The sequence below is a fragment of the Pongo pygmaeus genome, chromosome 17 (genome assembly GCF_028885625.2).
Source record: "Pongo pygmaeus isolate AG05252 chromosome 17, NHGRI_mPonPyg2-v2.0_pri, whole genome shotgun sequence".
Classification (NCBI taxonomy): Eukaryota; Metazoa; Chordata; class Mammalia; order Primates; family Hominidae; genus Pongo; species Pongo pygmaeus.
Genome location: NC_072390.2, coordinates 90080246 through 90108188, shown reverse-complemented (window position 1 = coordinate 90108188; position 27943 = coordinate 90080246). Strand labels below are relative to the sequence as shown.

General features: G+C 35.9%; 1 protein-coding gene across 1 annotated transcript in view; it reads right to left on the bottom strand.

Moving 5' to 3' along the window:
* The window catches only part of ZNF407 (zinc finger protein 407), a 466126-nt gene that overhangs the window by 183088 nt on the left and 255095 nt on the right, over positions 1-27943 (bottom strand). The window contains exons 5-6 of the mRNA XM_054460449.2: positions 6035-6201; positions 2289-2372 (exon numbers count right to left, since the gene is read on the bottom strand). Coding sequence (XP_054316424.2) covers positions 2289-2372; positions 6035-6201 — 251 coding nt within the window. The remainder of the gene's footprint in view (positions 1-2288; positions 2373-6034; positions 6202-27943) is intronic.

Genomic DNA, 27943 nt, shown 5'->3' with positions numbered 1-27943 from the left:
ACATCAGAGAAATATAGATTTCAAGTGCACCATACAAGTCTGGCCTTGGGGGAAAAAGGTTGTGTGTTGCTTAAATATTTTAAATCCAGCATAAAAGTTAAGTGCCTAGACTGAGTTGCGCCTAGCTGTTTTGTTGAAGCAAACAGTCTTAAGAACTGACTTTGGTGTTAAAGAATCATGTTTGATTTGTGCTACAGAGGCAGATAAATGCCAGAAAGACAGATACCTCTGTCTGTGAGACATTGTCCTATATGGTATAAAGTTAATGGCAAAGTAATAAGGAGCCTCTGGACCTGACATAAAATATAAAGTTGTGCCAGCTCAGTGCAGGCTTCCTGATCGATCTGTCACTGGGATGCCTGTGATCACAGCATTCCTGTCTCCACTTCGACGGGCACTAACCTGCCCACTGGCAGAGGTGGCACAGCAGTCTGTTGTTCCCTGGGGCCATACCAGGTGGAACAAGGTGAACTTCAATGGCATTTAAACAGTAACAATTTGAGCACTGATAAAATGAAAACATTAAGAACAAAAAAGCCCTCATGAGCATACTGTTACCATAAATATTTCCAATTTCCAACTTCATCACAACAGTGGTCAAGAACAATCGCCACTAACTGGGCCCCTCCTGCCATCTCTTATGCTGAATCCTTAAGCCAGTGGATTAAAATCATGCATGCGCAGGTGGCTTCTATACACTTAAAATGGACCTTGTTTTCAAAGTTTAGTTTATGTTTCCAACAATATGCTAAACATTGAAATTTCCCATTAACTCAATAATAACTCATATCCCTTATGAAAATTGGAATCATATTCACACATCTAAAAGGAATGGCTGGCATTAGTTTGCACTGATCTTGCCAATGCCATATTGGCCATTAAAGCTACCTATACCTAACTGTTAAATACAACATATCGAGAATCATAATGTACCATAAATCACACATTTTATGTATTTTAATTTCATGCCATTTTGAGTATGACTGACAAACTCAACCATTCTCATGAGACCTAAAAAAAAGTAGGACATTTAGTTACCAATTTTGTCATCAAGTGACTTATCATCTGAACTAGGACATATTTAGAGTAAAAAGTGGTTCTATTAATAATTACAAGAAACCACCATAAATCAGCACTGTCCCAGGCACACATAAATTAGTATTGCGAAAATAATTACTCATAAGACCCATTAGATTATATAAAGTAGGCAATACAATTTGATAAATGTTTAACACTTTTCATCTGTAAGTGTTCCTGATATGGTCTGGCTGTGTTGCCACCCAAATCTCATCTTAAATTCCCACATGTTGTGGGAGAGACCTAGTGGGAGGTAACTGAATCATGGGAGCAGGTCTTTCTTGTGCTGTTCTCCTGATAGTGAATAAGTCTCATGAGATCTGATGGTTCTAAAAAGGGGAGTTTGCCCATGCAAGCTCTCTTCTCTTGTCTGTCGCCATGTAAGATGTGCCTTTCACCTTCCGCCATGATTGTGAAGTCTCCCCAGACACGTGGAACTGTTAAGTCCAATAAACTGCTTTCTTTTGTAAATTGCCCAGTCTCGGGTATGTGTTTATCAGCAGTGTGAAAAAGGACTAATACAGTTCCTAATGAAGGAATCTATTTTATTTCAATGAATCACCAAGAATGCACATCATGGAGAAAAGTCCTCTTCAATGAGCATAATTAACTCTTATGGTGCTGTTTGATGTTTTCTATTTTTACTACCAAGAACAATTGAAACAGCATTGACTTCAAATCCTATCTAATCACAGATGGACTGATAGACAGGTGGGTGGGGAGGGAGACAGGGAGGTAGGCAGAGAGAGAGAGAGAGAGGAAGGGAGGGGGGCAGACATGTAGCTAGCTAAATAGGGAGGCGGGTGATTAGCTACTAGGTGGGTAGAGAGAATGACTGAGAGGGAGACTGGCTGACAAAGACTTCCCATTTTCCACCCACGAGGCCTAAGGCAGAGATTTGCGGACAGAGAAGATAGTCTCCTGTATATGGGCTTTGGAAGCCAACCTGCTGTTTTACTTCTACTTAACATGAATTTACTGAGGGTACTTGCTTCTTGAAATATGGAATATGTCTACATTTCAAACATATAAAAACAGATGATTTAAAATCTTATGTTATTCAACTGGAATTATCTGTAGACCTTCAAGTGCACAGATGTTATAAAAATTAAAAAGCAAAGTAAATGATAACATCAAGAATTGAGGCTGAGGTGTCTGCCACCTTGCCATCCTCTCTGCAGAGAAGGGGCCAGTGCAGCATCGGAACTGACCTGTGTGCTGTCTGCGATGCTTGGTGAGGGCGTGGCGGGTCCCGCCGGCAAAGCCGCAGAGGTCACACAGAAACGACTTCTCGCCTGTTGCAACAATAAACAGATGAGGGACTGCGGAGGTCACAGATCATTAAAACATATCTATCAAGGCTTTCAGGGTTACTAATTCCTCCAATCAAATGTTTCCATGTAAATATGTCAAATGGGAATGAAATTACCACTGCGGTTTATTGACTGTGATAAAATCTGAAAAGCACCACTGAACATAATTACATACTTGTCAGACCCATAAAAATTAGCTTTATTATCAATGGAATGGTTTTGTACAACTTCATTTCTGGTAGATGTCTTCCAGATGGGGCTGCTTTATGCACTTGAACAGTTTTTATGCATATCCTGATATTTTACAATTCCCATACATCTGGCCTTTCTGAGCTGGGTAAAGATTGCTTGGAATAGTTAATATACAGTATATATGGTTCTGCTTAAAGAAAACAGATTGAATTTTCCAACAACTTAAGGATATTGAATTGGTTCTACCTGATTCTATTAGGGTCTTCCTTAATCACTTCCTTCTTAATAATATGAATTAAATGGTTTCCTTGAACATGCTGAAGATCCCAAGTAACAATAAAATCTATATTAGTACCAATAGCAATTCAATGCTGTTTATGTTTCTCGCTTTCATGGCATAAAAAAGAAAGTCTAGGGATTGCTAAAGAAACTGTACAAAAATTCATACTATTCATCTTTAATGATAGCTCTGGATTGGAAACCTCTGCAACACTTAGGGACAGATTTGGCAGACTTAGTATTTGTTAAATGTGTGCAAATGCTCATTTTTTTAAGCATTTTTTACACAAGCTAACATTTGCCCTAAGTTTATAAATGCAATCTATCTTTCCACTGTAGCATATTTAGGCAGTAAGTGCTGGCCAGCTAGGCAGATCATCCCATAAGACTCACAAAGAAGGGCAAAATAGAAGAAAAATGCTAACCTTAGAGAGATTCAGTGAAATTATAAAATGTTTTTCCAGAAATAAAATAAATCATTTGTATCTATCTTTACCTACTTTACTCATTTAGACATTTAATGCAACAAGTCTTTCAAGAGTTTGGCCAGAGTCAGGCTGTGTTGTTCCAAATCATTTTGGTTTATCATAATAGAAATTTAACTTGTGGCGTTTTGGAAATTATAATTGCCTTTTTAAGGTTCTAATAAATAGTACATATAGGAAGGGAGAATAACTTCAGTAATCAAAACAGTCTTCCCTTTACTTTAAGAACATTACTGGCTTTTCTACTTTCAAGGAACACATATACTTAAAGAGAGTTTTAACCAAATTACGCTTAATCTTATTTCCTAAGGGTATGTTAAAATGTTCATTATTATCATTTTAAAAATAAGGCTGAATTTAAATATTTTTGCTATCTTTACTTTCTTATTTTGGGGCTAACTTTATTCCTTGGTATTATTATTTCAGTATAGAAAGAATAGAGTAGATGGGCTGTAAAGAATAAAGTTTAATTATAATCACTCATTTAATTATTTAATCAATTTGAAATAAATCTTTCTAACTAGCTGTATTATCAATTAAATAACACTGAAAGTAGACTTTTTTTAATCCCACAAGACAATTTGCTCATTAATATTAACATAGTTTTCTATGTTGAGGCAAAATCGTTCCCTCCAATCAATTCCTCGTTGTGGGTCCGTGGGTGCTGCCTGCTGTGCGTGTGAGGAGTGTGTGTGCAGCACCACACACACATCTGGTGGTGTGTGCTAGTGGGAGTGTTTCAATCAGCAAAATTTCTAATGAGGAAAGAGCAATCTTAGGACTTCTGGATTCAAGTATTCTTCCTTTCTGTCATTTATGAACTTCTTTGTGGCCTGCATCTTGTAAAAGAGAAACATGAACAAGCACAGAAAATCCCTCTGAAGATTTATATTTTCTACATGCATAGATGCTGCATATTTACATATATAGTATATATTTTTATTCCTTTCCCTATTTTAAGATTTATACATACAAAAAGACAAAATTATTAATTTTCTATGTGATTTGATTCTCAATACATTAGTGACCTTGATTTTTTTATGTGTATGATTTTATTTAGGATGTTAGTCTCCAATGTATTGTATATCATATTTACCTGGGTGGCTTGATTTGTTTTTCATTCTAAACTCAATCTTCACTTGCCCTTTTTTTTTTTTTTTTTGGAGTGGGTTGGGGTGTTAGGGTTGATCAGCAGCCAAACAGAGTGTTTTTTGAGAAAAAAAAATTTTAAGAAAAACTAAATGTAAAATTTCCTGAATTTAGAGGGGGTTCATTCAGCATGCCCTATTTATATGACAGCAGAGATATAATGGGAGACTTCTTTTTATAACAACTTGAATTAGTTTCAAGTGTGCCATTTTGCATTCAAATGTAGAAAGACACGGAAACTAATCCTATATTTTCTATTAGAAAACAGCCACTGTCCCCTATCTCTCATTATGGTGCAGACTACAAGACCTAACAACAAAAATCTATATTATTGATCCAGCCAAGTCTCCACAATTATTCTTTAGAAGGAAACGCCAACGATAAATTACATCTGCACTGGCTTTTCATCTGCTGTTCGATATAAGTGATCTCTCAGGGCAGGCTGGAGACCTTAAATCGTCAACACCCTTGTCAAGGAAGCTAAGGAGGCCTGGGCTTCCCACAAACTGCTTGAGAAGAACTTTTAACCTATAATTTCTAACAATAATATAAAATTCTTGGCAATCAGAAGAACATTTTGGATGCTGATTAAAATTTATTATTTTTTTTCCCTGAAACAAAATACATTCTGAGAGGTGTAAAGAGAAGGAAGACCACAAAAATATCAAACAGCTCACAGGAATATGGCCACAGTGCTCTAGGGAGAGACTCAAATATAAGCTTGTAAGGAAGTTTTGGGCCCACTAGACTTAGACTATGAAAAAGAAATCACAAACATCACAATAGGGTCTTACTGGGATCTACATTTACAAGGGGACAACTGAGAGTTGTGGGACCACCCCTACCAAAGATGTACACTCAGTGTTACTTCACGTATCAATTAGCTGAAATTCCACACCCTCTGTTACATGTTCCGATGTGAAATGTATGTGAATTTGAACATTTTTAATAACTTTCCAAAAAAATTATAGTAGCTAAGTGCGGATTAGTGTCTTTGTATCAATTATCAAAGTATTTGTATCAATTACCAAAAACTCTTGGATCTGACAGTATCCTCCTCAGAAGAAAAATATTAATGTGATAATAGTTTCTTAAAATGGTACATAAAACCAAGATTCACGAACGTTCAAACATATTATGGAAATTTGTTTATATCAGTAACAAAACACAAGACTAGTTCTCTTTGAAAATTTAATCTCTCCATATGACCTTCTATAAATATCTTCTAAAAAGATGTGTTAAACACATACAAATATATATATATACACACATACATACACCATAAATGAGCTTCTAAATATAAACTTATTTTATGTAAACACATTCACACACAAGTACAAATGTCACTTTAAAATTGCCTTCTCACTGAAAAATAATGAAATGATACCATACCTATAAATATATAATTACCACAATCTTAAAGCAGGACATCATTTCCATTGATTACTATGAAGATGGGATAATTAATGCCTCTGTTCCCACAGTCCACCCAGTCCACCTCTGCCCGGCCTCCTGGGATAGGAAGGCGGCGCGGCACACCTGTGTGCGTCCTGTAGTGGTCTTTCATTGCGGAGGCTGTGAGGAATGAGTAATGGCACGTGGGCCAGGTACATTTAAACGGCTTTTCTCCCGTGTGGAGTTTCATGTGGTTGTTCAGGGCCCACTTCTCTGTGAAACTTCTATCACATAAGTGGCATGTAAATTTCCTGCATGAAGGAGAGAGAAAACAATGTAAATATGGCCCGCACACCAGCGCCGAAGGCCCCAGGCAGCGCGTGTGCGAACCCTGAGGTGCGGTGCGCACGCAGCCTCTGCGAGGAGCACTGCAGGCCTGGTCTGTCATGTCTGTATAACCAGGCATTGATTTTTCTGTCGAGGCCTGGCACTTCAGCCATTTATTCTCTGCTTTGCGGTTGGGCCCAACGGGTTTGAAAAATTCTGTTACAGTCCAGTCACCCCTGAGGCAAAAGTGAGAATAGATTTCACCTGTACAGGCCTACACCACTTATCCAGGGCATGGGCTGTCAGAGCAAAGGCTAAATGAAATGCTATCCATACTCAACCACTCAGACAAGCCCTGCTGTCTGCTGGTGTGCGGCTTGTACGGCTGGAGCAGGGCCTCTCCTGCACGCACCCGGCGACCCTGCACCACGACGCTGCAGGGAAGAAAAGGCAAACCCCAAAGGTGTTTCCTGAACCAGGGGTCCTTCTGTGTGACCATGTGGGTACATAAAAAGGTTCCTTTGATAAAAATAAAAACAGATCATAACTATACATTTTTACAAAATCAGTCTTTGAGAAAAATAAACCTTAACTATTTCCAGTATGAAAAAAAAATATTGAAAATAACAAATTAGTACTTATACAATATAATATTTCAGGTTTACCATTTAAGACCTTTCAATACCTTTAATAATAAAGGAACTCTGAACCATCAACAGAACCTTGAATACTTCCTCTGTTTGATCTTCTGCCCCTGTTCAATTGCATTCATGAAATAGTTGCTAACATTTACTTTATATTTCCAATATGAGTTTAAAACAATCCCTGTAACTAATAAAATACTCTCCAGTTAATTCAGAACAATGAACAGTCAAAAGCAAAGTAAAACTCAATAATCAACAGTAAAATATTATAACGAGTTGACAAGCACGATGCCACAAAAGATAGTGTCTGGCAACCTGGGTTGGCTATCATAAATTTTAGCATTTTAATGCGATCAGAACTATGAGTTTAATATTATCTGTGCTTTAAATTATGATACGAATAAGGAGATGTTGAGTGTATGCTTTTACATAGAGTCTTTAACCATACTTTTACAAATTTCCTTAGCCCCATAAGGGCTGATAAAGAATCCCAGGGTCCAAATAATTAACTTCCCTATTTTGAGGCAAATGTGAATTACCTTAACAAATTCATCACTCGGAATATCACAAATTCCCATGAATCAAATTATAAAATTGTCTTTTATAAAAATCTTTTATTCTATATAGTTATATTTTTAGAAGGTAGATCTTAAATGAAATAGAAATAAAAAGTTACATATTTAAGAATTGCTATATAAGTTAAATGCCTCATTAATATTAAAATTGCCAATTTATTTATCTATATATGTAAAGAGATACTATATTTACACCCGTTAACATGGACTAACTTTGAAATTACTATATCATTGGATCATTGCTTACTAGTACTAGAGAATGACAAATATAACTAAATACTTGGATATGCACTGTAAAAAAAAATATCATGTCCATATATCTCTTTGACTGGTCTTCATGCATTTAACATTTCAAAACCATGACAGGGATCTTATTTCCAAGATAAATTCCCCTATCTACTTATTTCTTCATGTATTTATTGTGGCTGTAACCTTCTCCTACAAGAAACAAATAAGGAGGTTAAGTAGATACTATCTTTTAACAAATAGTTTCTCCAGACTGTATTACAACTTTATGAATGACAAAATAAATCCCTCATTTTTAAATCTACTGTGATGTACATTTAACAAAATTACATCTATGAAACCTCAATATATGTACTCTATTATTCCTATGTAATAAAAATGTTAAACTAAAGCTTGTGCCTGTCATGAAATGACAAAAGCCAGATAACAAAGAACTAAGACCACCACTCGACTTTCAGAAAACCTCATGTGTTCCATAATTTGCTTTATGAAAATAAATAAGCTCATTCTGGCACTTTAAAAAGAACTGGTATTACCTATGTAAACTGTCCTTATAAAGATCAAGACGTACTTAACAATGGGGTGTTTTCTGGAACTACACAAACTCTGAGTCTCAAATATTCTAAAATATTTGCCTTCACACAGCAACTCAGTAAGACCTCTACCATCACCCAGGGGATCCTGGTCCTCCTGGGGACCTACAGGAAGTCTATCACGAGGAGCCCTGGGCGAAGCCTGAGCTAATAATGCATATAGCTCTGTCTTGCCGGGTGAACTCTGTGAGAAGAGGGACATCAGTATGTGTTCTGGCCGGACAGCAGAAACGCCTGAACACCCACTGTCCCCAACACACTGTTCCACATAGCACAGAGAAATCAAAGGAAGAGAGGAGTCAGGTTTGGCTTTCAAGGAAATTACAGGCTACTAAGAGAAAAATCATTCACAAAAATAAACTTAATGCCAGAAAAAAAAATTAAATGCCATTATAAATTTAAAAGAAGAGCAATTATAGTGGGGCAGGGCAGATAAGAGAAGGCTTCCCAGAGGTGGCATTTAATTTAGACATTTAAAAATAGGTGACAACTGGAAATGCAGAGCTAGCTGGGAGGGTGTCAGAGACGGGAGATGCACAGTCTCGGAGCTAGAGGCAAAGGTGCTGACAGGCCTCACCGGCTGTGACTCTTCCTCGCCTGCTACCCCCACGGAGATGCCCCTCCAGCCACCAGGGATAGGGCCGAGCCCTGTAGCTTACCCTAGGCTAGATTCAATGTTTTAAATGCTTTTCTATCCCCACATGGTGGACCTCCCTGAGAGATTTCTTGCATAACTGAATTTACAGTATATTAAAGAGGTCTGTTTTGCAAAAATTCGCTAGTGAAGATTGTTTTATAGGTCAGTTGAGGGATGCACAAAGATGAATAATTAGTAATAATGTAAAGATTACAATCTGAGAGGGTTAATAACACAAGCACGCATAATAATATGATGGTATATGGTTCACCCATGTTCTTACAGCCCAGAAAATTGAAGCCCAGAAGAGAGAGCTGGGCTTCAATACCATTTGCAGTTCTTAGGTAACAGAGTGACTCTACAATGCTTACTACAAGTTCAAAATGCCAAACAGTGCTAACAGAATTGAAATGAAAAAGGGCAATTTCTTATCTTCCCTTTCCTTGGGCTTCACTAGATGTTTCTCTTGGATATAAAGAGATCTTAAAGGTTTCAAAAGGAAACAAAGTCACAAGCAAGAGAAATCAAAATGGATCCAGACTTCTCAAGAGCAACGTGGGTAAACACTGAATGTTCTACATAATACCTTTAGTGTCCTCTCAGCAGGCATTTTCATTACAGAGTTCCTGGCACTGAGATGTCTGTTATGCTAAACTTTTTGGAATAAGCCCCCTTTTCATGCAGGTAGCTATGCCATGGAAGTCAATTAAGAGTTAGTCTTCTAGCATAAATTTAAAAGAACTCCTTTTTTGTTTGTTTGTTATTTTTGTTGTTGTTGTTGTTTTTAAGAGCCAGGGTCTTACCCTGTCACCTAGGCTGGAGAGCAGTGGTATGATCATTGCAGCCTCGGGACCTCCTGGGTGCAAGCAGTCCTCCTGCTGGGATTACAGGCTTGAGCCACCTCACCTGGCAGGATTTCTAAATGAAATAAGGGGTTCCTAAAATTCTACGCACTTTTTCTAGTATTCTCAAAATATTTACGAGAGGTTTCTTTCTTCACTACTATGTGCGTTGTTTTTTTCATTAGCACCCTACTAAATGTGGGCTGACTCTGGCCTTAGCTCTCCTACCTGTTAAAATCGGGGAGCAGAGGTGCAAGCCAGGGTGTTCAGCACATGCCAAGGTATTCCTTCTCTGAAATTCTCATTATATGATTGATAATAACAGAGCCAAAACGAAAATCCACATCTTTAGACTGAAAATTTTGAAGACAGAATACTAAATATCCTCATTGTCAGCTATATGACAATAACTAGAAACTCTCACCTGGTGTTGCTAGATGTCATGAATAAAGTTAAGCTAAAGAATAAGTAGGGAACTGAATTATGATTATAGGATTGATAGCACTGTCCTAATAGATATTTTGGCCTTACAGAAACTCTGTGTTAGAGCATTTTTCTATTTTTGAATGTCTAAATATCAGACAAGTTATGTCAAAATATATAATGTGTAATTTCAGTTATATTTATAACCTTATGTTTCCACATTACTAAGGGAAGTATCCTAAAAAGGTGGTTTTCTATTCATCTTTTTCAAAATACATTATTCAATGTTATTTAAATTTTTTTATATCCTTTAGGCAAAGTATTAATTCTGCTATTAAAAACTTAATGAAAAATAGGCATACATCTCACATATATAAAGACACAGGTATTTTAATAATCTCACATATATAAAGATACAGGTATTTTAATAAAAGTGGTTTATTATTTTATTTTTTACCAGTAAGAGGAGTCACTAGTATATCTTTTCTTTTCTTTTCTTTTTTTTGAGATTGAGTCTTGCTCTGCCACCAGGCTGGAGTAGAGTGGCCTGATCTCGGCTCACTGCAACTTCTGCCTCCCGGTTCAAGCGATTCCCCTGCTTCAGCCTCCCAAGTAGCTGGGACTAGAGGCACGCACCACCACGCCCGGCTAATTTTTTGTATTTAGTAGAGTAATTTTGTATTTAATAGAGGGTTTCACCATCTACTGGTCTCCAGCTCCTGACCTCGTGATCCGCCTGCCTCGGCCTCCCAAAGTGTTGGGATTACAGGCGTGAGCCACCGTGCCCAAAAAATATCTCCCCCATTAAAATTTAAACAATCTTAAATATCCGTCAGGTTGTGAGTAGACAAACAATGAATTTAATCACAGAATGGAATATTATAATACAGTGAAAATGAATAAACTAGGGCTACATTTATTAGTATGGGTTTTTAAAAATCTCAAAAAGGTGATTGTATTAAAAACCAAGTTGGGTGTGAAACTCTATCATTTATATAAAATGTTGCAACAAAATAAACAGTATTAAATATCTAAACCTAGGTCGTCCATGTGCAAAAGCATGAAGGTCTCATCACTGATCAGCCTGTGGAGGGGGGCGGGGCTGACACTGAGGAGGGGGCGGGGCTGACGGCAGCACAGTGCTAACTGTAGTTCTAAAATTTTGTTTTTAAAAAGAAACAACTCTCCAGCCTGACCAATATAGTGAAACCCGGTCTCTACTAAAAATACAAAAATTAGCTAGGCATGGTGGCACGTGCCTGTAGTCCCAACTACTCAGGAGGCTGAGGCAGGAGAATCGCTTGAACCCAGGAAGCAGAGGTTGCAGTGAGCTGAGATCACACCACTGCACTCCAGCCTGGGCAGCAAAGTAAGACTCTGAGGCTCTGTTTCAAAAAAGAAAAAAAAGAAAGAAAGAAATCTGTAATAAATATGACTATATGTTAATATCTTCCAAAGTGTTTCCTTTATTTTTGAAAATTTTTGTAATTCAACATATTTTAATTAAGACAATCAAATATTTTTTATCTCCTCTATATGATAACTTGGACCAGTCTTTTCAAATTAGTATATGAGACAAACTCATATCTACAAAAACCACACCAATGGGAAAGATCGGGTATGCTCCAAATGAAATTTTAATAAAAGCGTGAGCTAAATTTTATCAAAGTATTTAAAAATTATGTGGTCATTATCCTCTAGAACTGTGACAAAAATGTGTTGATTGACTAAAAATTACTGTAAAACTACACTAATGTTAAAAAAAACCTGACAGGTATTGCTTATCCTTTTGAATAAACAAAATACAGAACTATGAAAACAATGCAAGATTTATATAATTCCTAGCAAAATAGCTCAATGTACTAATGAAGTTTATAACAATTTCTAAGTTGCTCAAAGACTTCCAATTCACAGGCAGTTTCTTTGAAATAAAAGCCTTCTTTTTTAAAGATAATAATTTAATAATTATATGATAATATACTAAGAGAGGGAATGAAAATGAAGTGGTCTTTGCCTAGAAGGGTTCCCATCTGAATTTCTTCAGAGCTGCAAATGTATCTGAAAACAATCACTTTTGTGAAGAATGCAGCACACAGAAGGCACACAGGGACAAGCACTGCCAAGCGGCCACCATGCCCAACTGACTCACAGGAGTGCTGTGTGCTTAGAAAGTGTCCCAAAAGACCAGAAAGCAAAATGAAGACACTCACTAAATCCTGCCACAGTAACAAATTCAGTATCTATAAGCATCATAATTGTGAGATACTTACAGTATTTTGGGTCCAGGAAACTTCTGAGTGAAATTACAATACTGCTTTTAGACTTTAAGTACACTTTCATACAACACAGACACTAGAACCACATTAAATATATCCAAATAATTCCACAGTAACCCTGTTCATCATATTTCTATGGAGTTTCAAAATACTATATATCATGCTTAAATGTAACATGCAACTTTAGATGGAAAATAAAAATTTCCCAATACTGTCTAGAAATTTAATAATGAAAAAGGTACACTAATAGCTAAATAACAGTAACTGTGTTCAGACCACAGTCATCTTTGAGCATTTCCTTCCAAATATTTGTGTGTGTACATGTGTGTGTACAAAGGCTAAATAAAAACCTTGCTTAGTGAATGAAGTTACATTCAGACACCAAAAATGTTCCATGATAATACTAATATCTAGATCATTTAAGTTAGACTAGACTTTGAGAGTTCCTTGTTTCAGATTATATATAAAATGTGAGCATAATTCACATTAAGAAGCCACAAAGACCTAAGAATAGAAGGTTTCATTTACTAAATTCAACTCTGAAGGCTCTAGTGTGGCTTCAAGATGAAAGGTGAAAAACCTCCCCTGAGGGCTTTTAAACAGTTCACCAGGGAGCCTCCTACTTAAGCCAAGAGTCTTGAGTGCATTTTTGCCCTGAACAGGTGATAATTAGCCTAATTAACAGGCTAGATCCTTGTTAACTAGTTGGAAAAGAAATTTAACCTCACTCATGCCAAAGACTGTCAGTTTTATACCTCTTAACATATCACTCAGGTTCTAAAAGCTGTGAAACATATTTTTCTAGCCCTTTCAATTCAATTCAAGGGTTAAAAAGCTTTTTGTCAAAATAACTTCTGGGAGGAGCATTAAGCAGAATATTAACCCCAGGCTGCCTCAGTCTACTAAGAACCAAGAGAATGACTCATTCTAAAAGAAAACATTCAAGGATTACAATTGCTGTGCCCTCAAAGACTTTTGATTTCATCTTTCAAAATCTCTGCTATGAAATTTTTCTTTGTCAAAGAGACCATCAACTCTGGCCAACCAAATAATCTTAGCTGAAATTTTCCCCAATATAGCACACACTATACATCCAATACTTACCAGCACAACAGTATCTTAGATCAGGGCTTAGGAAACTGTGTAAAGGACCAGATAGTAAATATTTCCAACTTTGGTGGTCGTAAGGTCTTTGATACAACTACTTAACTATGCTGTTGTAGCACAAAAGCATCATAAACAAATTAATGTGGCTGTGTTCCAATAAAACTTGACAGAAACAGGCAGTGGGCCTACTCTGGCCTGGAAGCTGCAGTTTACCAATTGCCGGATTGGATGAAAGTTCAAATCCCCCCACTTCTGCCCCTAAAAAAAACCCCATCTATACAGGGTAAAAGAACCCACACTGAATGTTGTAGGCACACAAAGGTCCATTAAGCCCCATTCTCAGGGTTCAAGAAGTCGGTTTAGTTCTGAACTTATTCATGTTTCTTGCACAGCTTTAAAACTTCAACATGAGAAGAACAGGTGGAAGGAATTATACTGCATATGAGACCCATTCCAGTCAGAGGCTGCCCTGTGCTTTTTAAAACTACCCCCTTTCAACTGTATGGCAGGGCTGCAGGGCTTGGAAAGTTGAAACAATTTTAACTAACCATAGAAGTCAAATCCTGGAGAATAAGACATATATTAAACTGCCACAGTTCTCTAGTCTGAGCTAAATGAAATTTTATTGCTTCAGGTTAGGTAAAAAGCCACTGGATTTATGTAAGGAAAGTTAAAATAATAGTTACTAATATTGGACTAATATTACTGTTTAAAGAACAAATAAAGAGAATTTCTTTTAAGTCATCATTCTTACTGATATACATAATTTGAGCTAAAAAGATTAAATGCATTTCAATCCCCACTTACACCTTCATTCCAAATGCCTTAATTTCAATCTTTGGACATTTACTACACAATCCTAACAATCTTCAAATTATTATAGTTCAGCTACTTCTCTATCAACCAACCAATAAGAAATTATGTTTGGGGATTTACTGTGTATCTAGCAATGATCCATGCTATGTACAAACCTATAAATAAAAAAAAATACATCTATTCCTCCCCAAAAGGAGCCTATGATTCAATGGTCAACACTAATGTCACTGAAATAATGAGAACATCAGAACTCCACACTATGTGGGACTTTTTAAAAAGCTTTAAAAGATGTTCAGAAAAAGGGTCAATACACATAGACTGAAATAGTTGAAAAAGGCTTCACTGTTAAGGTGGGGCTTCAGACAAGTCTCAAGGACAGAGCCAAGTGGTGTGATGGAAACAGCAGAGATTGAGACAAGCTCTGGGGCCCAGGCAGCCAGGTGGTATGCAAGAGCAGTGAGCCACCCATGCTGATGGGGGTTGTGGGGGAACAGGCTACACAGAACGAGCAATCAAGTTGCACAATTTTAAAAGTCAGATTAAAATGTTCTTGATAATTAAAGAAGTTTGGCTTTGGTATATATGACAAAAGCAACCAACAATCTCTTCTTTGTTTTTTGTTCTTTTTCTTTCCTATCACTCTTCGTGCTTGCTTTTCACAATTATTTTACCATAATTTTCTAAGGAGCTAAATGCAGCCTTATCTTTCCCAGGTGCCCATGATCAAAAAGATACAGTATATATGCATACAACCCACAAATATGTGTATGTCTATGGAAAAACCTCCTATAACAATGCCCTCATCTAAGACTTATGATGACATCATTTTAACATGTGGCCAAGTAAAGTACTAAACAGCATGTTAGCTATAGCAATGCTGCTATGCTTCAAGCTATATACCTATACGTGATACAAAATGTTATTTCAGAGAGCTGAGAACCTGTTTCATTTGCATGTCAATGGAAAATGTTTTAATAACTTTTAAGATGACACTATTTTAAGATGACTATTTACAGCATTAGGAAGAATTAACAAATATAACTACAATGGATTTTACCCATAAAACCAAAAACAGGCTTACAGAAAAAAGAAAAGTATAAATAAAAAGAAATCAACTACAAAATCAACTCTAGTAACATTATTTTCTTTAACATTTCAATATACTAAACAGATCTGGCATATTAATGGAAGCTACGGACAAAATCTGTCCCAATTCAACTTATTATCACAGTCTATCTCATCAGGAAACTGATACGCAGAGTTTGGAAAAACCCTAGTAAGGAGTTTATACTGTATTGATATAATAGTATGACTGAAAATATTTCATTAATATTACTGTACAAAATTTTACTAGTAAAAACATACATTATAGAAAAACACTGTATATCTGCATAGAATCAACTATTCCAAACCCTTTACTAATAAACCCGATGGTTTCATAACAACAGTACTGCTCAGTCATTTCATGCCACAGGTTCAGAAATGACATTTTCAGTCAGATATTCATGCTGGTGAGGAAAAAGCAGCTAGTAAGTGACTGGCCTTGGGCAGCCTCTCAGAGCCTCAGAAGGACCATGGAATTTTTATTCCTGGTATATATTCGAGTCAATATTTCTACAACATTGGGCACAGGACACGTGTTCAATTTTGCATTATAGTCCACATCATCGGTGCGCTATAAATATAAATTAAGATAACTATTTCGCAAACTGTTTAAAACAGCAATAAGAAAGTCATAGTTTCTTGCCAGCAATTCGTGCCAGGTCAAACTCTCCAGAAAAGGTCTGTCGTATATCGTATGGTTTAAAAACAGTAGTAGTTTTCTAAACAAAGTTAATATGCCAAAGACAACATGGCTGATCCTAAGTAGGGTCTGCATTAGACACAAAACACATGGGATTTAAATTTATTAACACTAGAATCCTGTTAGAACCATTAACTGACACCAGTGTATTTAACTCTCTGACCTTGGGACATTAGTTAAGGGATGACAACCATCACTATTTATTGTTAATCTGTAATGTGATTTTATGCACGATTCAAACTATGGTAGATTAAATTTCTTTTTTTTTTTTTGGGGTAGACACAGGGTTTCACTATGTTGTCAAGGCTGGTCTCAAACACAGGGGCTCTAGAGATCCTCCAGCCTCAGCTGGAGTAGCTGGGACTACAGGTACATGCCACAAGGCCCACTTTTACGCTAAATATCAATGAATAAAATAATAAATGAATAAAATAATACAATGAATAAAATAATATAATGAATAAAATAATCAATGAATAAAATAATATTTCTACTGAACAAGTTTAAATTCCATACAAATAATTTTTTAAATTATATATATATATTATTTCTCACAAAATTGATTCTGGTAATACCCAGAAGTGTTTCATAGACTCATACAACTGATATACGATCAAATACGCTATGTTTGCAACTTATCCTATAGGTCTTTATGTATCTATTATGAATACATAATTTCAAGAAATTTGAGTACATATGCTAGATTTAGAATGGACTGTCCTCTCTGATGGTGACTGTGTGTGATTTGCTGCAGTTAGGAAGGGCAGCTTTCCACACTTAGGCATTTCATTGTCTTGGACTTTGTCATCATCTCGGCCTTCTAGCATGTCAGGATGATCTAAGGAACCATTTGAGCTCAAGGTAAGATTAGCTAGAAAGGTTGAGATGTATTACCCAGTAATCCCAGAGTTCAGTACAAAATTGACCCTTTCAGAGACCTTAGTCCAAAGAGCCGCAGTTACACTACACTTCTAGAGTAAATATCTTGGGGCATTTGTGCACTGGAGCATCACCAAGACGCGATTTTAGTGCAGTAGACTAATTCAACATAGACACAGTAGAACCCGATACAGATCACAGCCTGCTTTAAATCATAATATTCTGACATGCAGACATATTGAAAGATCATGTTGTAGGGAGTTATTTGTTCCTTGGTAAATCATAAGTTCAAGGGAAAATACAAAGATTGAATTAACATAAAAACAAGTTTTATGGTTTTAAAGTTATTGTGATGCAACTGAGAATAAGTAGTTAATAAAATACTATCAAGTTTTTCACTGTTTCTGACACATGCCTCCACTAAGCAATGTCTTTGAGGTAACTGGCAATGAAACACAAATAAAACTGGAGAATACACACATATGTGAGGTATCACTGGGAAAACCCTCAAAGAGCAAGGCAATTACATATTAATTTAGCGTACTTTTACTACAAAAAAATTATTTTTAAAATTGGATGTGTGCAATTATGAATTTTTTACAAAACAGATTTGCAGATTTAATCTACTTCTCATATATTCTAAGTTATTTTCAAAAGATAAATTCAGATAGACATCAATAAATACTGGGTATAGATCATTTATACTAATTTTTCAATACCTGCAACAAAAGGCCATGTGGAATAACATTATCATTTATTATGTACCTTCCAGCATTCAAAATATTAAACTAAATTTCTTTAAATATTATTAAGTGCATAATCAAAACTGACTGGAAGGATGTAGGTGATAAAATATATTTATATTTGGCATTAAGTATAGTGTTAGGGAAGCTAACATACAGAATTAACTGAAGCTATCAAAATGAGGTTAACAATAAAAGGGACTTTTTCAATTATGGGCAAGGAAAGAATAAAAATGAAAGTTAAATCGCTTGCTAGTTTAGACATTATGATAAAAAGAAAACAAAACCACATAACTGTTTATACTGCTACTGTGTCTTTTTTAAAAACATTTTTCAGATGGAAATGAACTAACGTCCAAGAAATTACACACACACAAATGACAACAACTCTTTTGGCTCTGAGAAGGAAAAGCAGTGAAAGTGACCCCAGTGTTAGCTCTGAGTGTTGGCCAAGTACCTGGCCAGGTGCCTAAGGAGAGTCCCAGGTGAGTGATGAGTACAGCATCTGCGCAAAGATGGGAGCGGAGGCTTCAAGAGATGGTTCAAGTATTCACAGATGCAGGGAACTCATATTAATACATCCCGCTATGGAGCTGACAGCTAATTATAGATATTGTTCTTAAAGAATCTTCTCTTAGCAGTGAGTAACAACACAATCACCATATTATAGGACATGGTTCTAGGTGCTCAATGGAAAAAATATATCAACAAACTTTAGAGACCAGACAGGCTTTCTCTAATGCCCTATCTTTGCTTACGATTTCACTTGTATTTTCTACATTACGCAAGCATCCTCATCTTATTGTGATCTTATTTGCCACTCACAAGTTGATACAACACTGCCTCATAAACATTAACACTTCAATTATTTTCTACTTTCATATTCACACACTCCCTAAATAATTCTAAATAATGCAAGGTAATATATTTTGATTTTCATTCTTTGGTATCATTCACAGTGCCTATCAGTAAGGTCATAAAAATGATGGATTAAGAAATGTTCATAAAACTCGGTAATTTTACATAATTAAATTTTATCAAAGGCTCAGGATGTGATGATAAGTGTTCTGATAAGTTATGTTCCTAATGACATATTCAAAACTGGAAACCGAACTGCTTGAAGGAGGTCATGCCACAGAAGTGCAAGGGATACCAAGTCTGACACCACCTCAGCTGTGTGACAGTGGCAGCTTACTTGTTTTTTCAGCCTTAATTTCTACATGTCAGTCGAGTTAGAATAAATTATCTTCAAAGTATGATCCAATAATAAAACCCTATAATTCTGATTTCCACTAACCTCATACTAAATCCAGTCCTAGGATAAGGTGTAGCACGACTCTCAAACTTCTGAAGGCATGTTACCAAAGGTTACGCCTCTCCAGAAGAAGAAGGAAGGGTTCTAATGAAAAGAGTAATCAAAGAGTAATCTTTGAAAAAAGTAATAAATCTATCTGGCTGCAGCCCAACCAACCATCACAATTAGTGAAAAATTCTATCTCAGTCATATTTTCTGCCCATAGAGTCTATATGCAGTCCAAATGCTATTTAATTATCCTCAGGGATAAAGAGACCTGACTTTCAGGAGACAGAGGTTTGAATGTTTCTTTATTATTTAATTTGTCTAAGATAGTAAAAAAACAAAAAAACAAAAATAAGAAAGTAACATTACAATAAATTACACTGCCAGGCATAACTTTACAATACTATAAAACCAGAGGTTCAGATATGCAAAGGTGGTGGAATAGTAACAGCAAAAGAACAGAGAATGCATACTGTAGCCAACACCCCAATTAGGTTCCATCATGCTTACATATAGTAGGTGCTCAATTATTAAACTGAAAAGTCTCATCTAAAATTGTGAGACTAGAATAGAAAAACATAATAGAGTTGTTATCTTCAGTAAAATGACTTCTGGTCCTTTAATTCACTGCAGTCTGAAAAATCCGTAATAAAAAGATAGTAGCAATATAAAGAATGGTTTTGTTTTCTTTTCATAAAATCTAGACTAGCAACTAGTCAAATAAAAGGAGACTTATGGTGTATAAATAACCAAAAGATAAAGACAAAACATTCCACTGGAATTCACATGATGCTATTCACAAAAACAAAAGAGCTAACAACTGGAGGTGGTAAAAGACAGAAGAAACACTTGTCCTCATGTTGACAAACACCTTATGGAATATGTAGAGATCTGTGTTGTATGTCTCCCCAAATTTCTAATATTTTGCATAGTAAATAAGTTTATATTAATTACTGATATTTATTATTCTTCAAAATAATATGCAATCAAGCACTAAGGAATACGTACAATGTCACTTACAAGCAGAAGATGTGAAAGTATGAAATACTTAGAATAAAAACCCAAGTGAGCCAGGTGCGGTGGCTCACACCTGTAATCCCAACATTTTGGGAGGCCGAGGTGGACGGATCACCTGAGGACAGGAGTTCAAGACCAGCCTGGTCAACATTGTGAAACCCCATCCCTACTAAAAATATAAAAAATAGCCGGGCATGGTGGTGTGTGCCTGTAATCCCAGCTACTTGGGAGGCTGAGGCAGGAGAATCACTTGAGCCTGGGAGGCGGAGGTTGCAACGAGCCAAGATCGTGCCACTGCACTCCAGCCTGGGCAATAAGAGCGAAACTTCATCTCAAAAATTAAAAAAAAGTGAGAAATAATGAGAAACTTTTCCTCTGGGGAACAGAGGCAAAAATATTAACATATTTTAATTACTATAAAGTAAACAAGTCCTCTGACTGAATTCTAACTTTTACCTGAATTAACATAGATCTGACCAGGGACTAATAGGATGAATAAGAGTTGGCAAAAGGGAAGCAAAGCTAAAGAAGAAAAACCTCAGAATTATCAAATTTTAGGATGTATGATTCTAAAATAAATTTATTTGACAATTTGGGAGATTCGACTTTGACAAGTGACAAAACCAATTAAAATTTGACAAATTATGTGGAGCCACTATCATGTATTAAAGTAATAAATAACTTGGATACAGTACTACATAAATGCATTTTATATCTTGGTACTTGGGCAAACAAAACAAAAAGATAGCTACAGCTTTATAGTAAAAACAGCAGAACTGCAATTATACATTTATTCTATAAGGTTAACATCAGGGTTTCATAAATGTACGATTTAATATTTTTTTTATTTCTCTATCACTGTTGTTAAAATTCTCAGAAAAACATTTGGCTGCTCCCAGACATATGTGGCTACTTCCAGCATCTGTAGACCCAGGGAACTGTGTGTGCCACACTCAATCCAACTTGCAGCCAGCTTTCCTGAGTAAGAGCTCCGGTGTGTGTTCCGTAGAGTTACTGGTCATAAAATACTCTGCTCTAGGACCTAGGTTTCCTCACTGCTTAAAATAACCAACAATGTTTCCATCCATTATTTGTAGTTAACAAAGGAATTATGTATTGGATAAAACCAAAATGAAGATTTTAATAACAAATTTAAACAATTTTAGAGAACTTTTAAAGAAAATTCCTAAAGTTCTAAGGCTTATCCAGTGGGTGAGTATCAAAGAAAATACTATTCACAATTAATATCTAATGAAATATTAATCTTTAAATCATGGAAAGATATTCTATTCTCACTAAGCACCTATGAAAACACTGAATTAATCTGTAACTCTATGTGACCTGAAAGTCATAAATTCAGAATTAAAAACTTCAATTTATCCTCAAGAGTAGGATTTAATTCACAGATTCATAAATATCCATATTCACAAAATCATTACCATTTACAATAAGGAAATAATGAAATAAAAATATTTTTTAAATGAAAAACATTAAAGGGTATTGAATATAACACAAATATAAAAGTCAATGAAATAACTAAATATATATAGCAGTAGAAACATCCTAAGAATTCAAAGAAGATACCCTTTGGGCACAATTATTCAATCATTATTGATATGGTACGCTACTTGTTCCTAGAAGCTATAATTAGATATGATGTATTCTATCCATTTCCTTCAGATATAAAATAGCCAGGCTAAATAAAGTTATTCCTGTCCTGAACATGTTGTCTATTCCTTTAGTTGAAAGCAAACCTCAAGTAAATTCCTATTTATCTCCTTGCCAATCAAGGAATGAGTGACTGACACTAACATAGCCTTATCTGGGCCTTCTGTCTGCAGCACATTCCGCTAAGTGATGTCATTGCTCTAGCAGACGAAAATAAACAGATTATTACGGTGACTAGAAGCAAACTAAACATTTGGATTTTTGCATGGACAGATTTACACACTGTCTGTCAGATAAAGCACAGTTTGCCTGCTGCTTACACAACAAGAATGTGCCTGACAGCTTCCTCCCAGGTTTAGTATCTGATTACATAAATAGGCCATTCCCCACCATTCCTGAAGACTGACAGTCTGTCTTAGCTTAAAGTGCAATTTTGGACTATCAGCTTTTCTGTCTTGCACGCTAGGCTGATTAACATCGGAGTACTTGCTGGAGGTCCAATCAGCTTTTTCAACCCTAGGATTACAGGCCATATAAAAAGAGGTGGACACAATGGATGGGGAAAGGTGACTGCTCCCAAGGTACATTTTTAAGGCTGAACCATTTTAACACACTCATTCATGTGTCCATATTTGTAGTACGACCTCTGAAATAATTCAGAAATAAAGCTAAATAGCTTTATTTATAAAATATGTAACACAATCACACAAAACATAATGGTAATACATAAGTATTACTATTTTTACAGCTGCCATGTCTTATAATGAATATTTTTGCAATAGTCCATTAAATGAATGAAATGCCAATGACTTATCACAGTCCTACAAAAGCACAACACTGAGATGGAAGAATGTTGAAAAAGTCATCTGGTATTAATTATCCTATTTCTTATCCCCACCATGATACCCAAAACAACAATTACAGAATTAACAACTGGTACGTTTTGATGAATCTAAAAATATGGTTTAAAACTTACTTTGGCAGCAACAAAAATGTTAGTAGAAAGATAATGAGCAAATTGTATCTGTATAAATATTATGAACTTGCTGAAAATAGATGATTTCATTTTTTCTTGTCTAAGACCTAATAATAATAGTAATAATAATATACAGGTTCTGCAAGTTGGTACCTAAGTTACAAATTATTGGTGGTCAAACTTTAGTTATTTAACAATTACATACTTCTCAACAAATATAGGCATGTGATTTTCACACAAATAAAAGCATTCCAAGTGGTCTGGGTGATGGAGACCTATGAATTTTCTTCTTCTTCTTCTTCTTCTTTTTTTTTTTAAGAGATGGGGTCTTGCTTTGCTGCCAAGGCTAGAGTGCGATGATGTAATCATAGCTCACTGCATCCTTGAACTCCCAGGCTCAAGGGATCCTCCTTCTGGGAAGCTAGGTTCACAGGCACACACCACCACACCTGATGGATTATTTTATTTTTTAAAAGAGACAGGGTCTTGCAATGTTGCCCAGGCTGGTCTCAAACTCCTGGGCTCAAGCAATCCTCCAGCCTCGATCTCCCAAAATGTTGAGATTACAGGCGTTAGCCACTGTACCTGGCCATATTCTCTTTTAATAAGAAAAAGCTAGGCAGTAGCCATGACGGGAGTATTGAGTATCTTAACTGCATTGAGAGGAAACCATTCGTTTCTCGTTTTCTTAGGTATGACACTATTTGTGAGCTATTAGAAGGAAAAAAGTTCAAGTATCTCCACTATTAATTTGTCAATTAAACAAACATCTTTTAAACATCTACCATGGGCCAGGTCCTATCCTGTGTTCTGGAAATACAAAGATAAATAGGACATAGGGCCTATCCTCCAGGTACATAAAATCTGATAAGGAAAAGAGACAAGCAAACACATAAATAATATCTCAAAGTAAGCAATTTATCTTTTCACAGATAAATGTATTTTTTAGATTCAAATGGCAATCTATTCCAATATCAAGCAACTCTCCTTCTCAGGACAACGCTGTGAAATCTATCCTATACTTTCTCATGAAAAGATTTGCTTCCTCCTTAATCATCTTTCTACTTTCCTACAAAAATCCATCTCGAGTTAAATTAATGATTTTATGAAACACAGGTCTGAACATTACACACATATAAAACCTACCTACAGCTAAAAACTGACCTGTGCTCTCTGGTTCCCTTTCAGAACTGTCCCACAGTTGATCTTTCCACTGTTACACGTTAAATACTAACATTTAGCTGAAAACATCCGACTGCCTAATACTATAATGTATTTCTCGTCTTTTTCATTTGTTTCTAGACACCAGCATTAATGAACTGTGATAGAAACAGTTTTGGGAATCACAAAAGGTGATGTTACTTATAATGGTAAACAATTAGAAGTCATAAATACAATATTGTTTCCAGTAATTTCAGCTATAACTTTCAACATGCGTACCCAGACAAACCAGATGAAATATGTTGCTTCAGGTCAGCTCTGATGGATCCCTCAGAAATATCAGCATTATTGCTTTTATTTTATTATGTACCACACTTCATAACTGTACCCTGCGGAGTACAATAAAAACTCCACTACAGAGCTTGAGTACTTATTAAACAGGTCAAAAGTTACTATAACAAATAACTCGCTGTACTCAGGGGCCATTAATAACATATCTTGTTGCTCAGATAAGAAAATTTTTTAAAAAAGACAAAAAATAAGGGCAAAAAGGGAAAAATGCAGAACGATCTGAAATCGTTCATGTGTCTGATTGTCCTTTCCCGATCTCCTTTAACCCTTTCCTTTTCCAGTTTCTTTCATAGCTATTTTAAGCACATGCTCAACATTATTGGGCATATATTAATATTTTTCTTGAATCTAGAAATTTATTGCTATATCTTTAAGCATATGCCCAACAATTTTGAAAGAACTAAATGAAATATTGAGATCAATAAGGAAAAGTGGAAGATGACTGAACAGGGCACAAAGGTCACAGTCCACTAGGACCTGCAAGCCTTGAGAAGTGATGGTCACCAACAGCCCCCAGACTGCTTCCTCCACAAGAAACAGCTTACACCAGTACTACCTGTTCCCTCAAAGATTATATCAACTTACAGAAAACAAATTTATGAAGGGAATGCCAAATTCAAGCTGTACTAAAATGCCAGCCAGTGACTATTTTTCAGGATAGGTAGTACGGCTACCATTTGGCTGTACAAAGTAGATGCTTTCTATAAATAAAATCAGCTGAGTCTGAAGAGATGGCCACTGCAACAACAAAATAGAAAACAATAAATAAGAGGAGGTTAATATAAAAATAAACAATATTGATGATACCCATGGGAAATATATTTAAAATAAAAAAAAATTTACGGAAAAGGGGGTGTTAATACGTGGACATTCATTACTTCTGTCATGAGGAAGGAAGGCAGGAAGGCAGGAAAAAAGGAAAGAAGGAGGGAGGGAAGGGAGGGAGAGAGGAAGGGAAGGAGGGAAGGAGGGAGGGAAGGAGGGAGGAAGGGAGGAAAGGAGGGGAAGGAGGGGGGGAAGGAGGGAGGAAGGGAGGAAAGGAGGGGAAGGAAGAAATGAAGGAAGGAAGGAAGGAAGGAAAGGAGGGAGGGAGGGAGGGAGGGGAGGGAAGGAAGAAAGGCAAGAGGTATAAGGAGGCAGGGAAGGAAGCAAAGGGAGGCAGGAAGCTTAGGAAGGAAGGGGAAGGAACGGGAGGGGAGGGGAGGAGAGAGGAGGGGAGGTGAAGAAAGGGGAGGGGAGGGGAGGAAGAACAGCCAGACAACCAAAACACAATACCGAGGAAAGGAATGACACCACAAAGAGACATCATAAGATACGTTTGCCATCAACATAAAATATAACCAAATATAATCAAACAATAAAAGTACATGGACAAAAGGATTCAAGTACTCAATACTTCATTAATTAAAAAAATAAGCTACTTTATGAACTCATAATTTTCACATAATTACAAACTATGATATTACTATAAGGCAAATTCACCTTCTTACAAGTATTTTGATAAGAATTTCTGAAGTATTATATTTATTTCTTAAATAATTACTGATAATGATCTCATTTTTTTAGAATGTGTTATCCTTTTTCCATCACAAGAATCAAAAGATTTAAAATTAAACTTATTTATGAGTTACAGATTTCCCCAGAGCCTAGCCTAGTGCCTAGCACCTAACAGGTGCTCAATAAATTCAAGGAATTAAAGTAAATTGATTTGTTTCTTTACTTTGGTCTATCAGAAAGTTAACCATCTGTAAAATGCCTGTAAATATTAAGGAAGAATATGAAATAATTCTCAAAAACTATAAACATAGTCCAGAGGTATGATTATTCCCCCCAAATTAGCAGAAGAAAACAAATTATTCATAAATCACATTAATCAGTGCTGTGTTAGCCATCTGAAACACGTTGAATATCAGCCTCTGAAGCGCCTGTGAATAGTCATTGCTGCTGGTGTACATGAAACGCTGTAATTGGTTTAAATCGGCCTTGCCCATCTGTCTTTAATACTCTTATTACAAGGCAGTAAGCAGAGAACTATTAGAGCTGCAGTATACGCTGTAAGATCTTTACCCGTTCTTAAATCATTTAAAAATAATGAGAGCTTTAGCCTTTATCTAATTAACGAGTGCCTTCTTTGAATTAGAAAAACTGTATCATTTAGCCCACGGTTGTTTAGTAAATTGGCTTGGTGGCATGTAAGCTAACGCAGGATAGCAGTTCCAGTGTCTTGTTCCTGGCTTCTTATTACTTGAATTATAATTCAATGATCACCTTAGATCATGGGCTATTCATAAATCAGAAGCCTGACATCAGATGAAAAATTGTATTAATATATGAAACTTATTATATAGTACAAACTGCTCTCTTGATAAATTACATTGTTCAAACTTGACAATGATTGCATTTAAAACATTATTCCTGTTTGCTGTTTTACAGACTGAAACCTCTTCATGAAAAATTTACAATGCTCCTCTGTGTTTTGGAGTCAGAGGGCAATAGTAGCAAATGGCAGACAGAAACCATACTTTAGATTTGCTGGCAGCTACAGAGGACAGAAAACACTTCCAAGGATAGGAAGAAAAACCCTCAGCTGCATCCCCAGTTTCTACATTTCTGGCTTTATAAAGATACTAATTGTCCTCACCAGCAGAAGCACAGTAAATAATAAAATTTTAATTTCAGCTTACTAGATTGCTTTCTTCTCCTATATAGGTGTTTCAAAGAAATTTATAGTCATAAATGTTTCACAGGAATTTATAGCGTGAGAGGAAAAAATAAAGGGGCAAACCCATGAAGTTTAATTTGAATTGGGGCCGAGCTCCTTAGATGATGCGTTGTGACAAATGCTTTTGCCAAGGCTGACTGGGTAACTCAAGCTGTATTCCATATTATTTACATTAATTACATGAAGGCTGCATTGTTAATGGTACATTCTGGTGTAGGTCGCAGCATGATATGCTAATGATCTAAGAAAAATCTGCATCTCCAATATTTATGATAATTTGTAATAGAAAATAGGGTTGCTTTTATTTCCTTCCCCTCACTGGAACAAAAAAAGTCCGTACAAAACAATTTTATTCAGAGAAGAAAGGGAAAGTTCTAATCGCCAAGACATGTAAGTGTTGTAAACAAAAGGGAAGACTCTCATTGTTAGGGCTGTTGTCATAGCCTTTGACAAAGTGATAATATGGCAGTTCTCTACATGCCTTTCAGTGTGAGGTGTGTATCAAGTCAAATTGAATGGGATAAAGCAAAAATGTAAAGTATAACTTCCAACACCAAATAATCTCTCCTGTTGTTAGGTGTTTCCACCCTCCCTCTTCACAGCTACCCCCAACAAGAATTCAGATAAGCTTCAAATAAACAGTTAATTTACAATAAGTTGCATGCATTATACAAGAGGCCAGAAGATATTTGCTAGAGGATATTTGCTATTTTTACAAAACCCATTGCAACTTTTGAGAAATCTTATGGTGGAAATGTATAACCCCAAGATTATGAGTGCAAAAACATAATCTGTATGTATTAAATATCAGAACACTTTATTCATATTGTTATTCTTTTAAATTATTTTGAAATTTATGAAACACTAAAAGTAATAGTAATTTCACATAATGGCTTTTAGGAATATGAAAACTAAGAGATAAAAGGTTCAAAAAAAATTGGATATT